The 14,157-nt window shown below is 37.6% G+C and overlaps 1 protein-coding gene and 1 pseudogene across 1 annotated transcript; one reads left to right on the forward strand and one right to left on the reverse strand.

Moving 5' to 3' along the window:
• Positions 1 to 95: 95 nt before the first annotated feature.
• LOC112462200 (glucose dehydrogenase [FAD, quinone]-like) lies at positions 96 to 9,195 on the reverse strand. Its single transcript, XM_025027838.1, has 3 exons — positions 9,056 to 9,195; positions 409 to 2,225; positions 96 to 258 (listed from the first exon to the last, which is right to left on the reverse strand). The coding sequence occupies exons 2-3, from the start codon at positions 2,206 to 2,208 to the stop codon at positions 106 to 108; spliced, it is 1,953 nt and encodes a 650-aa protein (XP_024883606.1). The 5' UTR covers positions 2,209 to 2,225; positions 9,056 to 9,195; the 3' UTR covers positions 96 to 105.
• LOC112462201 lies at positions 5,657 to 14,059 on the forward strand (annotated as a pseudogene).
• The last annotated feature ends 98 nt before the right edge of the window (positions 14,060 to 14,157 follow it).

Consider the following 14,157-nt stretch of genomic DNA (forward strand, 5'->3'; position numbering starts at 1 on the left):
CCAACAAGTCCACCTTCGAACATTCTCAGTATCTACTTGTGCTGTATGGGTTAATACAGCACAAGTAGATACTGAGAATGTTCAAAGGTGGTATATACAGTACCATCACGTTCGTGACTTGTCCGAGTATCCCCATTCTTCCTTTATCATATCGGCTAGTTTCTCGGCAATCATATAAATAGGTACGTTGGTGTGAGCCGATATAATCTCGGGCATGATGGAACCATCTGCTACTCGTAGTCCTTGAATGCCAATCACCTGCGTTTTACATGAATTTGTAAATTATATGTGTAAGTAAATCGATGTTTACGTGTGCGTGAACGTGTGTGCTTACATCACGCAGGAATATTCGTTGTAGATTTGGAAATGAGCACTCTATAGAGTACATCTTTCGCACGAAATAAATACCTTTAATTTAGGATCGACGACAGCGGTCGGGTCGCCTCTCGGTCCCATCTTACAAGTACCAGAATAGTGATAGATGGTAATAGACGCCGTCCTTACCGCGCAATCCCAATAAGCATAAGAATCATACTCGTAGTTTTCGCATCCGGGAAGAGTATCGTTCGACAATCGTGAACCAAACTTCTGCATCTCTTTCGTCCGACCGACGCTTATCGCAGCTTTAATGCCGGCAATCATTGTCTCGACATCTTCCGGATGGTCGAAATAATTCGGCACGATTTCGGGTTTAACGTTAATGTCATTGGCCACTAGTCTTATCCGACCACGACTCTTTGGCTTCAACAGCATCGGTAGTATGCTCCAGCCGTGATTACTGTTGTATTTGTGCCATATCTGACGCATTCGATCATTGAAACCCATTATAGTCGGAAAAATAATATCTCCTTTAAATCCACCACCGATAAATAACAGTTCGATGTCCGGTAAACCGTCACGTCTCTTTGGATGTTTGGTGTCGATAAAAGCGAGGGCTTCGCACGCACCTGGAACCGTGAGTGGTCCCGCGCGCTCTATCAGAAAGTCCTTTATATACGGAGAAGTGGGATTAATAATGTCGAATAGATTCAAAGATATCGGATCGTTCACTGTCCATGTTAATCCGCCAAAAGCTACGTGATCCATTAGATTTTCGCCAACCGGCGAGTCCCGGACGACGTTTATGCCGAGCTCGTTAAGATGCTTGGCCGGTCCGATGCCAGATAGCATCAGTAATTGAGGCGATCCGATGGAGCCCGCACACAAAATCACCTCTTTGTTGGCAAACACGCGGATAAGTCGATCATGTTTGACAAACTCAACGCCGATCGCCCGATTCGCGCGACGATCAATCAGCACTTTTCTCACCGTGCTCTCGCGTGTCACGTGAAGATTTCGGCGATTTTTCGCGGGGTGTAGGTAGGCTCTGTTGCTGCTCATACGGGTGCCATTCATAATCGTGCTCTGTACATACGAGAATCCTATCATATTTCTCCCGTTATAATCCAACAGCGGGTATCCGAGCTCCTTACCAGCTTCTAGGAAGGCCTCTGCCAATTGCGTGTGGAATAACGGATAAGAGATGTGCAACGGTCCTTTGGTTCCATGGTAGATAGCGTCCGACTGCAGCTCTGGGATATCGATTGTCTCCAGTTTTCTAAAGTATTCGAGAACGTTTTCGTAAGCCCAGCCCTCGTTTCCCATCTCAGCCCATCGGTCGTAATCCTCGGCGCCGCCTCTGGTTGCGATCATGTAGTTTAGCACGCTGCTGCCACCCATCACTTTCCCTCTAGGCCAGTTGCACCTGTTGTCGGCCATGCCGAGGCAGTATTTTTTCGACGATTTGGTCCGGTACTTCCAATTGATATCGTTGCTCAGCTGCAACATGTGAACGAGAATTGGGATGTCCATAAGCAAATTCTCGGTAGATCCAGCTTCGATCAGTAACACCTCGACCTGACGAATCTCGCTTAATCTCGCTGCTATCGTGGCGCCGGCCGTCCCGGCGCCAATTACCACGAAATCGTACATGGCTCCGAATTGCGGTACCGTGTCCGGTATCTCTTGGTTCATGTAACGTTGGCCCTGCTGTAGGAAGTTTAGGGCCCCGACACTCAGCCCAAAAATATTCGTCAACGAATATCCGCTCACGTCGTCGCCATAAATACTGCGGTACCGTTTCGGCGTCGGTTGTCCGCCCGACTGTAACGAAACGATTACAGCGACAGCACTGAGAAGGTAAAGGAGTCTCGATACCTTGTCCGGCATATCCAAGTGGCAATTGGCTATTGGCATAAAAAAATAAAAACACTTATTATACTATAAATTGACCCCAAGCTATCGATCAAGCCTACTTAGAACTTGATCCGTTCACTCGTTATCGAGATCTCAACATCTCGAGTACTCGCAACTCGTCGCGCCGCGTAAATGAGTCACGGTCGGTCAAGTGACATGTATTTCAAAAAAAGAGGTGAAATCTTTAAATTGCGCCAATTGCAAAGAAAATATATATATTGCTTTGAAAAATAATTGTTGTGCAATTACTTTTAAAATATAAAATCTAACTGGTACATATCTTTGTGTTCTCATTAAAGGATCTTCCTATTCTAACCCAAGTAATAATTGCTTCTTAATTCTGCTTTTTTACTCCCGTCACATTCTTCCCTAAATTATGTTTATTGTTTTTTTTATTCAATTAAAAAATGTTTGTACTAATGTTTAAATTTTAATGTTTAAATTTTGAAGTCTAGCAGCGCCAAGTTTTTTTTACAAAAAAATTTATTTATTTTATTTTAATTAAATATTTTTATTTTGTGCGTGCTTTGGGAAGATTTAGGATGATGCGAAGAAACTTATTTTGCATAATTTGATGCGTTTAATGTATGATTTGTGCGCTCCTGCCCAGACCGGAGCCGCGTAAAGTAACATTAATCTGGTACAAGTCTTGTATAGTAATAGTTTGTATTTGTAGGTATATGTGTTCTGTTAGTGATCTCTCAGGGCGAAAGGAGATACGAGTTAGTTCTTCAGTAGATAACGCTTGTATTTTTAGTTAGTCTGCTCTCTATGTTAGCATCCCTGCATAAAATGTCGGATTGAAAAGAATTAATTTAAATTCTGCTTTCTGATGCGAAGAAAGGGATTGAAAAGTATTAGTTCGCTGGGTTCGCATAAAACTTTACCGCGCTGAATGTGAGACAGCAGTGGTTGATGCTTCGCATTGAAAAGTATTGGATCGCATTAAATTCACCCAAAAAAAATATTCTGTCATTTATATTCACCCAGCATAAAAAAATTATTTTTTTCAAAATTTTATTACTATTTTATAACTAAATTTGTTTCTTAAGGTATTCCTTTCACGGAGGAGCGTATTTTGTAGGCGCTTAAGCAGGGCCTCAGCAAACTCTTGTATATTGCATTAAACTTATATAAAATTAAGAATTGATTATTATGTTTAATTATAAGAAAAAAGTGAAAATGTTATGTGTATTTAGAAATTTTTCATTTTTCGGTAAATTTTACTGTCAGAACGATATGGCAACGCTGCGCTTTTCAGGGCGCCGATTGTAAAATGTGAAGTTGATAACAAAAGTGTCAATGTAAGTGTCAATTTCATTAATCAAAAAATATTGTGACATTTTTTTTTATCAAAGAGAGATTTTATAATAATAATGAGTGATAAGAAACATAAAGTGAGGAGTAATGTGGGCAAAAATAAGGGACAATTTGTGAAAATAAAAGAGAACCAGCGCAATCAAAATATTATCAATTCTACAAAGAAAAGATTCAATAAGGTAAGGTTACAGAAACGGTAATATTATTAATTAAATAACTGAAAGAACAAGATAATTGGCATTGTAACTGTAATTTATATTTTGGTAAAGGAATCCGATTTTGTCCGATTTTGATATATATTTTTGGATTATTTTTATTTTTTAAAACATAATAAATAGTTGATAAAATAAACCGTACTTAATGAACTGAAGTGTGACATGAGCGCACAGCTTGCAGCGTTGCCAAATCATTCCTTGAAAGTCGCCATTAAAAATATTCATCTATAAACCACATTTCAAGTCAACTTTAAACATAAATATTTTGTTTAAATATTCGGTGACTCTGTATTTTTATCGGCACTATCGAAAGTATAGAGTTTAGCGAATATGTAGCGCAGTTAATATTTAATATCTCAAGATATTTGATAAACAAATTATTACATTGAAATGTGAAAAATAGACTTTTTCGATAACGTCACATATAAAATATCGTATTTTCGAAGTCATAATTCTTCTTTATATGTTCGGTAATGTAGTTTAAATTTTTTCTGGCGTAAAGATATGCATTTTAACTTTCTCGTGCCAAAAAATCAGTTAAGCGGGGAGAACACATTTCTGCATAACGCATAATGCGTAAGTATAAGAAAACTGATTGGTCTATTTTCTTATGCACATGTGTATGGACCAATCAATTTTCTTATGCTTACGCATTATGCGTTATGCAGAAGTGTGTGCTCCCCGCTTTAATTCTTAAGACTTTGGTGTCATGAAAGAAATACTTTAAGATGAAGTCTATGATTATAAATATTTTCTCGTATTTGAAAAAAACACTTACCTTGGTGAGATTCGAACTCGGGACCTCTGGATCGTGAGCCAACTGCCTTACGTGGTATTATAGACTTCTTAATTTGATGTAAGTGTTATATATAGTCTACATATGTCATAAACAGCGCAAATATATAATTTTTCAAAAATTATCTTAAGAAACAAATTTAGTTTAAAAAGAGTAATAAAATTTTGAATTGGATATATGATATAATATTTCTTAATGTAGGGTGAATGTCAGAAACCAGTGCCGGCTTATTATGAAATTTTGTGTTCGTAAATATATTTATGAAAAAAGTATATTTATAAAGTTAAAACAGGGCGGGTTGGCAACGGGATCGACGGACAGATAGAGAGATCGAGAGATTGAGAGATTGAAGGAGGGGGTCGATGGATCGGTAGGTCGTAAGGAGAGTAAAACAGCAGAGGGAAGCAAGCGGAGAACATTGGAAAAATTTGGTTGTGAAAGGGGAGAAAGTTAAGGTGGAAGAGAAAGAGATAGCCCGGGATGGAAGGAAGATGCATAGTGGAGAAGGAGGTGGTGGAGAAGGTAGTGGAGGAGAAAGTGAAGAGGGTGCTAAAGGAGATGGAGGATTTGAAGGAGGAGGTAAAAAGTCTGAAAGGAAGGATAGAAAGAATGGAGCTAGGAGGGGGAAAAGGAAGAGGGAAGAGTGTGAGGAGAGTAAAGGTAAGACGGGGAAGAGGAAATGGTGGATAGGAGAGGAAGAGAGAAGCGAAGAGGAAACGAGGAAGAGGAATGTTATAATAAGGATTGAGAAGAAGAGGTGGGTAGGAGAGGAATCGAGTTTGGAGAAGGTGAGGGAGCTTTTTGAGGAGGGCCTGAGGGTGAAGGCGGAGGTAAGAGAGGTGAGGGTGGTAGGTGCGAGGGGGGATTGGGTAACGTTGTTGGTTAGGCTGGGGAATGAGGAGGAGAAGTTGAGGGTGATAGAGGCAAGAAGGAAAGCGGGAAGTAGGTTAATGGTAAAGATAGACGAGGACAGGTCGGTGGAGGAGAGGATAAGAGAGAGAGAGAAAAAGTGGAGTGGGAAGGGAGAGTAGGAGGGAGAGTGGAAGTGAGCAGGAGGGAGAGGGTGTCGGAGGAGAATAGGAGGGTGAAGATGACGGAGGAGGAGGAAATTTCGAAGGAGATGGAGGACAAGCTCCTCATGGGCCCGGACGACGAGCAACAGACCTATGACTTGAAGTAGACAGGAAGGAAGAACAGAGACAGGATGAGGCGGAAGGAGGCGAACGGGGAGGCGAAAGAAGAGGGAAGGGTTAAGGGAAGGGAAATAGATTATATGTGAGGTCGCATAAGGCCAGGAAAAGAAGGAGGGGGTTTGATACTTTTTGTAAAATTGCTGTGAAAACTGAATGTGTAAGATGGTGTTTGTGAGAGGTTTGGGAACGTTCCTCGTAAAAAAATGCCTTGTAAACCCTACGGGGATACACAATAAACATACATACATACATACATATAAAGTTAAAACATTCTTATCAAATCCTTACAAGGGCCTCATTAGACAAAAGTAAGAAAACCTTTCTTATGGCATCCCTAATAAATAATGGTCGGGACCTTATCCGGGATTGGACGGGACAATGAATACATAGCACGAGCACGAAGCATGCCGATCCAGCCGATCTTGCGTTTCAGCACTGCTGCTACTGCTGCTAGGCGTGTGATGGGGGTAGCGCACACAAGGAAAAAGCCGTGTACGTGTGCGCATGTACAGTGTGCACGGCTCTTTCCTTGTATGCGCTATCCCCACCACGCGGCTGGCTGCGGTGTTGAAACGCAAAATTTTAAGAAATAAGTACGAGCTTACGCATTAAAAATAATTCACTTAGCTTAAAATATTCCTCGCATTCAATTGCAATCGATAACCTTCAAACAAATGCGAATTCTCGCATTAAAAAGGATTCACTTCTTCTGCTAATTGTTTTTGGATTCAGAGGCATACAAGATTTTTACGTTCTATTCCCAGTATCGCACTGAAAAGTATTGACCCGTGATCCAATCCGAAATTGTTGCAAAGCAGAATTCATGACAAAATCTTGTGAATGCGAAACAATATTTTTGAATAAGATGTTTTATGCAGGGTAGTTATGCGACTGCGTCTATATAAGCCTACATTCAAATTACATTCTTTTTACTCCTATTTATTAATTGTCAAAGAAAAGAAATATTTTCGAAGTATTATTGAAGTATGCTGAAGTGATCTGAAGTGTTATTTTATGCAAATATCTTTTTATTTGAAAATGCACACAAGAATTCTTAGCGTGTGCAGATTTCTCGTCTCTGACGTCACGATCTCAATAATGACGGAAAAAGACCAGAGGCCTTATAATCAACGAGAATTTTATTTTTTTTATTTTTGATGTTATGAAACCATGACAAAAAACTTTTATTTTGACTGTGAAATAATACCATGCAATAATACCGTGCAATAATAAAATGTATAAATACATTTATTTTTGTTCAGGTATTAGATAAGTTCTAAAAGTTATTTTGTGTTATATGTACAATACATTTTAGTACACGTATTTAGTACATTTAATTGTTCTTAAAATCTTCAATAATTACCAAAGATTATTTTGTTTTATGTTTTATGTTTTTTTATCAAATTGTATTAAGCCGAAATGCACCAATGTCGCATAACTTCAGTTCAACTCAATCTTCGTCTCTTTCTAAGAGGAACAGTAAAGGTGGAAGCACATAAAATTGCAGAAGCCATAAGCAGAAGACAGAAGCCATATGCGCATGAGCTATGGTATTTATAAAGCTCTACAGATACCATAGCGCATGCGCATATGGCTTCTGCCTTCTGCTTATAGCTCCTGCAATTTTATGTGCTTCCACCCTTAGTCTAACTGTTTTCCTTAGAAACAGACGAAGAGTGAATTAAGCTAAGGTTAAAGTTATGCGACGTTGGTGCAACCATGCCTTAGTATATTTAATTTTTCTTAAGATTTAGAATTGCTTCGTCTCTGTAAGACATATTTTTATATAATAAAGAAGTCTCACATGTAATTATATTCCTTACATGTTGTCCTCTATTATGCTTATTTAATATTACTCTAATCCACACTTCTAATGTATAACATCAATTAACTTATATAGCAAGGCCTTGTGCCAGACAGAATCGAAAGCTTTTTGTATATCGAGTAACACCATAGCTGAGCTTCGTTTTTTGTTAATCTCCAATGCGAAAAATTCTGTGACTCTAAGTAATTGTTGAATGGTAGAATGGCGTGTTTTAAAGTCAAATTGTTCGTTGATTATGATATTATTCTCTGATAAAAAGGCATCAATCCGCGTGAGTAAGACTCTCTCATAAATTTTACTTAGAGAGCTTAAAAGGCTTATAGGCCTATAATTAGTCGGAGAAGTTTGTGGCTTGTCCGGCTTAGGAAAAGCGAGTATTTTTGCCGTCCAACAGTATTTTTACCGTTCCAACACGAAGGAAAATAATATAATAAAAGAGTTTAAGATAATGTAATAGATCTGAATTACGATTTTATATGATGATTTTTTGAGCATAGCAGTGGTGACCTTATCAGAACCGGGGGCTTTATTATTAGGAAAAGATTTGATGATATCAAAAATTAAGCGAGGAGTAATAAATTTTAAATCACATTGAAGTGTCTTTTCATCTAAGAGTTCAACGTACTCATTTACTATATTTTCATGTGGAGATATAAGACTGTCTGCTTCTTGATATATTTTTTGAAAGTTTTGCGCCAATAATTCAGCTTTTTCTTTTGGATTGTATGCAAAAGTGTTATTACCAAGATCAAATGGTGGCGCAGGAGTTTTGTTTCTCTGTAGTGACCTCCACAGCCCCCAGATGCTATTATCGCTAATTTTTGCTTTTTTCAAACGTTTAGACCATTTTTTATTTTTAGCTTTATTTAATTTATTTTGAATAATATTATTGAGTATATTACGATAGAGCTTATATTTATCTGATGAGCCAGAATGTTGGTATTTTCTTCGATAGTAATAACAAAGTTTAATAAGCTTATCAATTTCTGAAGCTACAGCAGGATCTGACGTTACATGATTGAAGTTATAATTTTGCACCTCGGTGGACTTTCTTAAGGCCCCACACAGCTGTAATTCGTGAATACAGGAATCAATCATTTCCTGATTTTGCAGACTATGTCTTATCCTCCACCTACTCGTAGCAAGCTTAAAATCTTCCCAATTGACCTTATGTGACTGATTAGTTTTTCTCTTAATTTGCGATTTTTCCTGATTTAAGAGAATGGGAAGGTGATTGGAAGAAAGCTCGTTTGCAGTTACGCACGTAAAATCGTAATTTAGATTCTTAGCTAGAAACAAATCTATGTTGGAAGAGCGTTTGCGGGGCGCCTTGTGCGAATAAGTTGAGCTATGCATAATATTTAAGTTATTTTTATTTGAATATAATGTTTTATAAAATCCTCGTCATCTCGCTCTAGTACATCTACCGTCTCGGCTAAGCATTGGAAGCGATTAAAAGTATTAAATTTACCTTAAAGCCGCCGTCCAGCTGTCCGTTATCCCAACAGCACCAGGGATAGCCCTCGTCGGCACAGCTCACACAAGACTCGAACTCGCAGAGTCACAGACAAGCTTGGTTAATGCGAAATACTGAGTCGGGCCCGATATGCTCCACCGCAGCTTCGTCTCTTCTTTATATACTAGTAATACCCATGTCCAGAAATTTTTAAGGAGGTTGGTTGCGGGTGGACGGCGGGGCAGGGGAAACTTGTGGGCGTGTTTTCGTCCCATAACATAAACGAGTAAATGAAAGCAAATAAAAATGTAAAGGACATTTTTAATTAGATGTTTCTTAAGGGTTTAAATCGTATGTATAAATTGTTTGTATATCGTAAGAAGCCAAATATCCCAGATCCTCTATCTTCACGACGTCTTATGCAAAATGCATGATTTGGGATGTCATTATGCACGTTGAAATGTAGCAATATACTATTCTATTTTTACAATTTCTTGGTAACTATGTAGACATTTTAGTCGTCGTAAAAGTCTTTCCTGAATATGTAAAGAATTATTTGCATCTATTTTCATTAAATTCTTATCATTCCTGAGACAAAATTATATATACAAGTTTTAAATAGGATCAAGTTTTAAGTAGGCTTGATCGATAGCTTAGGTCGATAAAGAAATACGCGATTGTTGCGAGGAATCTTGCTTACCTTGGCTATAACCAAAAATTTTAGATGCAGTCAAGGATAACCAAGAATTCTCGCAACACGTCGCGTCGCGTAAAAGAGTCACGGTCGGTCTCGCTCCGTGTGTACTTGGCGGGAGACCATACACCACCCGTAAGAATTTTAGATAATAGTATAGATATGTCGCAGAGATATCGTGTAATTCGTTTTTTTTTTGCACAATCTCTATAGGGAATTCACAAAGAACCGGGATATTGTGAAACGCTAGGAAAAGTATCTTTTTTTACCTTGGCCTATATCAAAATGATTTCTGTATCAGACTTTCAGTCGGGTGGCAGATCAAGGTTTCTCGAGAATGTGTTAATTTCTTTTAATTAAACTTTTATGTAGTTTCTATATTTAAATAGTTGAGTTTTTATGTTTTTATGTGTGGTTTTCCTTTAATATACTTTGTATACGTCAATTTAAATCAAAAGTGGTTTTTTGGCAAATTATAGATACATATTTGCAAATTATACATATTTGCTTTGCAATATATTAAAAAAATTTTTATTTATCTTTAAAAATAAAAGTTTATAAAATCAGAATTATTGTTTTTTTTTATTTTCTTAAATATTCTTTGTCTCTCACATTTACACTTACAGATACTTTTTGAATTTATGAAATAAACTAATACTTGAATATCTTTTTAAATGCAATTTCTTTTTAAATGATACCTCACAAATAATGTATCAAATATGAGCATTTATATTATCGTCGTTATTATAAAGTAGACATGTATGTGAGTAAAAAATAGTAAAATAATGCAATTACTTCATAAAAGTTTATTATAATTATGACTTTTTCAAGTAATCCCACTCTTTTTTTTTATCATATCTGCCGTTTTTCGGCGATCATATAAACAGGAATGTTTAAGTGTGCCAATATAATTTCGGGTATAATGGACGCATCTACTACTCGTAATCCTTCAATACCAATAACCTGCAAAATATTATAGTCCAGTCATTTTAGGTTTTCTGTGCAAAAAAATTAGATCCTACTTTTTTTTAATTGCTTTCGTTGTTTTAAATAACATATTAAAAATAGAGAACGATATCGGCAGGGCTAAAAAGTTATTCAAGATTAAAGGTCACGGAAATCAGTTTTTTGCGAAAATCTTGTTTTGTATGGCTCGGAGGTCAATTAAGGTAGTTACAAAAAAGAAAGATCATGAAATTCTCTACAAAAATGGTTCTATTCATTTTTCACGTACGATGAACCGTTGCGAAATACAAAGTGACGAATGTGTACGTCGAGCGTTGTATCCATTTCCGCACCACCTTTGAGATAAGATACAAGGCGTGTTTTTTTTTACATGGTGTCCCCAATAGGCCTAATCCATGTCAAATGTAAAAAAATTACGTTTCATCATCTTCGTTATCTTTATCATTAAAAAAAATTAATTATTAATTTTTATTTTTTAATTTTTTTTATTTTTTCTCCATACATCGCCAAAATTATCCGTACTCCATTCTCAAATATAAGTTGTTGAAAAATGAATAGAACCATTTTTGTAGAGAATATTATGATCTTTCTTTTTTGTAACCATCTTAATTGACCTCCGAGCCATACAAAACGAGATTTTCGCAAAAAACTGAGTTTTGTGACCTTTGATCTTGAATAACTTTTTTAGCCCTGCCGATATCGTTCTCTATTTTTAATATGTTATTTAAAACAACGAAATAAAGCGATTAAAAAAAAGCAGGATCTAATTTTTTTGCACAGAAGCCATATTTTCGTCTAAAATGACTGGACTATTACATTATGAATTTATAAAGCACACTGCTTATTATGATATCCCGCATAAATATTCTAATACGTATTTTTCGTAAAATTGTATTCCGTTAATCGTATCTCCACTGCTAATTTTTTAATATCAAGTTAACATAAGTAAATAATTTCCGATGTATGCGACAAAACTTAAATAATAACTAAAGAGACAAATGTGATAAGGGAACAAAAACTTCAAAATCAAAATTGACTGAATTGGTGAATCGAAGTATTAATGTACTCTTAATCTTATCAAGCGTTAAACAAAATTTTTTTCTCGTTTAATTCGAGTCTTGCTCTGGTTGCCAGCTTCTACATAGAATGCATATTGTGAGCTGCGTGCGATGTTCATAAAAACGATGAAAACTGATGCACATTCAATCCTAATGTATATCATTGAGGATGAAAGCTGAATGGTACTCTTCTAAATCGGAAATTATTTCTTTCAAGTTTACTTTACCAGTGTTTTTTTAAATAACATATTGATAATTCAGAAAATCTCAGGAATATTTTTTACATGCAGTTTTCATAATTTTTAATTATTTTTATCAGAACCGAATAAAACTTGTTGAATTTTGATACTTACATTACGGCATCAGTATAAAGAGTGAGATTGCACATATCTTCCTTTCTCTCTCGCAGAATTTTGGAAAAAAAAATCGGAACACCGTTATGTATCATACTTTAACTAGAGAGTAAACGGATGTACGTTTTGATATTTGGTTGATTTAAAATTTTCCTTCTGTTACATATGTTACAGTTGGCGGTATGAGCCGGCCGTCCAAAGCCGTGACTCAAGCGAAGAAAGTAGCACCACCAGCTGTACCAGACGTGTTTCGACAATCCGGTTTCTCATTTGGCTCGGCTGGATATGCTAGCAGCGAGGATAGCTGCTTCCTCTCCGGAAGCGGCCTCGAGGGCACGGCGGACGATGGTTCCTACGGGATGCCATTTGGAAAAAGTCCGAGACCTATTTTTACCCATTCGGGTTTCGCCTTTCCGCCGGTGATCGGCAAGTATGCCCACGCCGAAGATTAAGGTGCGAATTATACAACGTCATATTATTATTATTATTATTATATTAGGTTAATTCTTTCTTAATGCGAACAGCGTAAAAAAACATTGTTTTTAAATAACAAAGTATACGTTGCTATTAAAAGATTTTTACCGCTATGGTTGAAAAATATGGATGTTTTGATATTTCTTAGGTATCGATATGACCTAGAGTCCTGGCAGAGACAGTCCCGGTAGTTCCGGATCAGGTTCCGGTTCTAGGCACTCTACAGCGTCATTAGATTCTGGAAGAGCGTCTGGATATCACTTGGGACCTAGATGACCTGGCGCTCTTGCCTCATCTCCTAGATGTTCTATTAGTTCCTTCGGAAGTCATCCTGACCCACCGGCAGACCTTGACGTCGTTCACGCTTGGTTAAACGAGCTCCAATTAGAAGAATACTTCCCCTTGTTTGCTTCCGCGGGTTACGATCTTGCTACTATAACGCGCATGACACCGGAGGATCTCACGGCTATAGGTGAGGCACATATCGCAGTAGCAAATCTTATCTAAGCGCATTCTTAAATGCATTCATTTAATTCATAGAGATATTACTCGTAGAAATACGCTATAAAATATTTAAACAAGTACATAGTTTTACACATTATTTTACAGGTATCAAGAAACCTAATCATAGGAAACGACTAAAAGCGGAAATAGACAATTTGAATATAGGAGATGGATTGCCGGAGCATGTACCCGGATCATTGGAAGAATGGCTCAGGCTTCTCAGGCTCGAGGAATATCTTGGCGCACCATCAATAGGGTATGCGATTCGTCGAGGACGTGACAACTCTCACTTGGGAGGACACCTTGAAGACATCGGTATCATACGGTTAGGGCATCAGAAAAAATTATTGTTAGCAATTAAGAGAGTTAAGAATATTCGCGTTGGCAAGCGTATACAGCCACTCGATCTTGCGCGTCTGCCCCCATATCCTGGACATACGCAGGTAAATTATGTTCCCTATGATCTTCATCAATATCGAATTCATTAAGAGAGTGTAATCTCTTAATTACCTTGATCAATATATCGCGAAAAATGTTACGAATGAATAGAAGATAATATCGCATAATTTATGACTTTTTAGGACGTTGTTATTCAACGAGGTGGACCTGATTTACCATCGCCTGATGAGGATTGTTCCTCGCCTGTACTTAGATCTTTTCAAAGGGGTGGAAACAATACCACTTCTGGTGTTGCTTGGAAAAGTATGTACGCCGCGTTTCCAACGGACTATAATACAATTGGCCGTACTAGCTCCCGGGGAAAATCTTTGGAAAGTCTAGAAGATGCGTTTCTTGGCTATCCTCCTTCACCGGCGCCAACACCGCATCCACAACCTTTCGATTGGCGTCCCCGCAGTTTCGAGGACGGCGATCTTACACCCACGAATGATGCTTCGCCGTTGTAGATGCTGGTGGTGGCACTCTTCCACGACCAAGACATTGCCTCCTTCGCCCGCGGCCTGTAGCCAAGGTACATTTGATTGTTTCGAATGTAAGTATGGATGTATGATTGAAACGAAAACGAGCGAGAGAAATTTTTGTGCTGATGATTCAATTGTTTTGTGATTT

This window comes from Temnothorax curvispinosus, unplaced genomic scaffold, assembly GCF_003070985.1.
Source record: "Temnothorax curvispinosus isolate PA1 unplaced genomic scaffold, ASM307098v1 QBEX01012058.1, whole genome shotgun sequence".
NCBI classification, from domain to species: Eukaryota; Metazoa; Arthropoda; class Insecta; order Hymenoptera; family Formicidae; genus Temnothorax; species Temnothorax curvispinosus.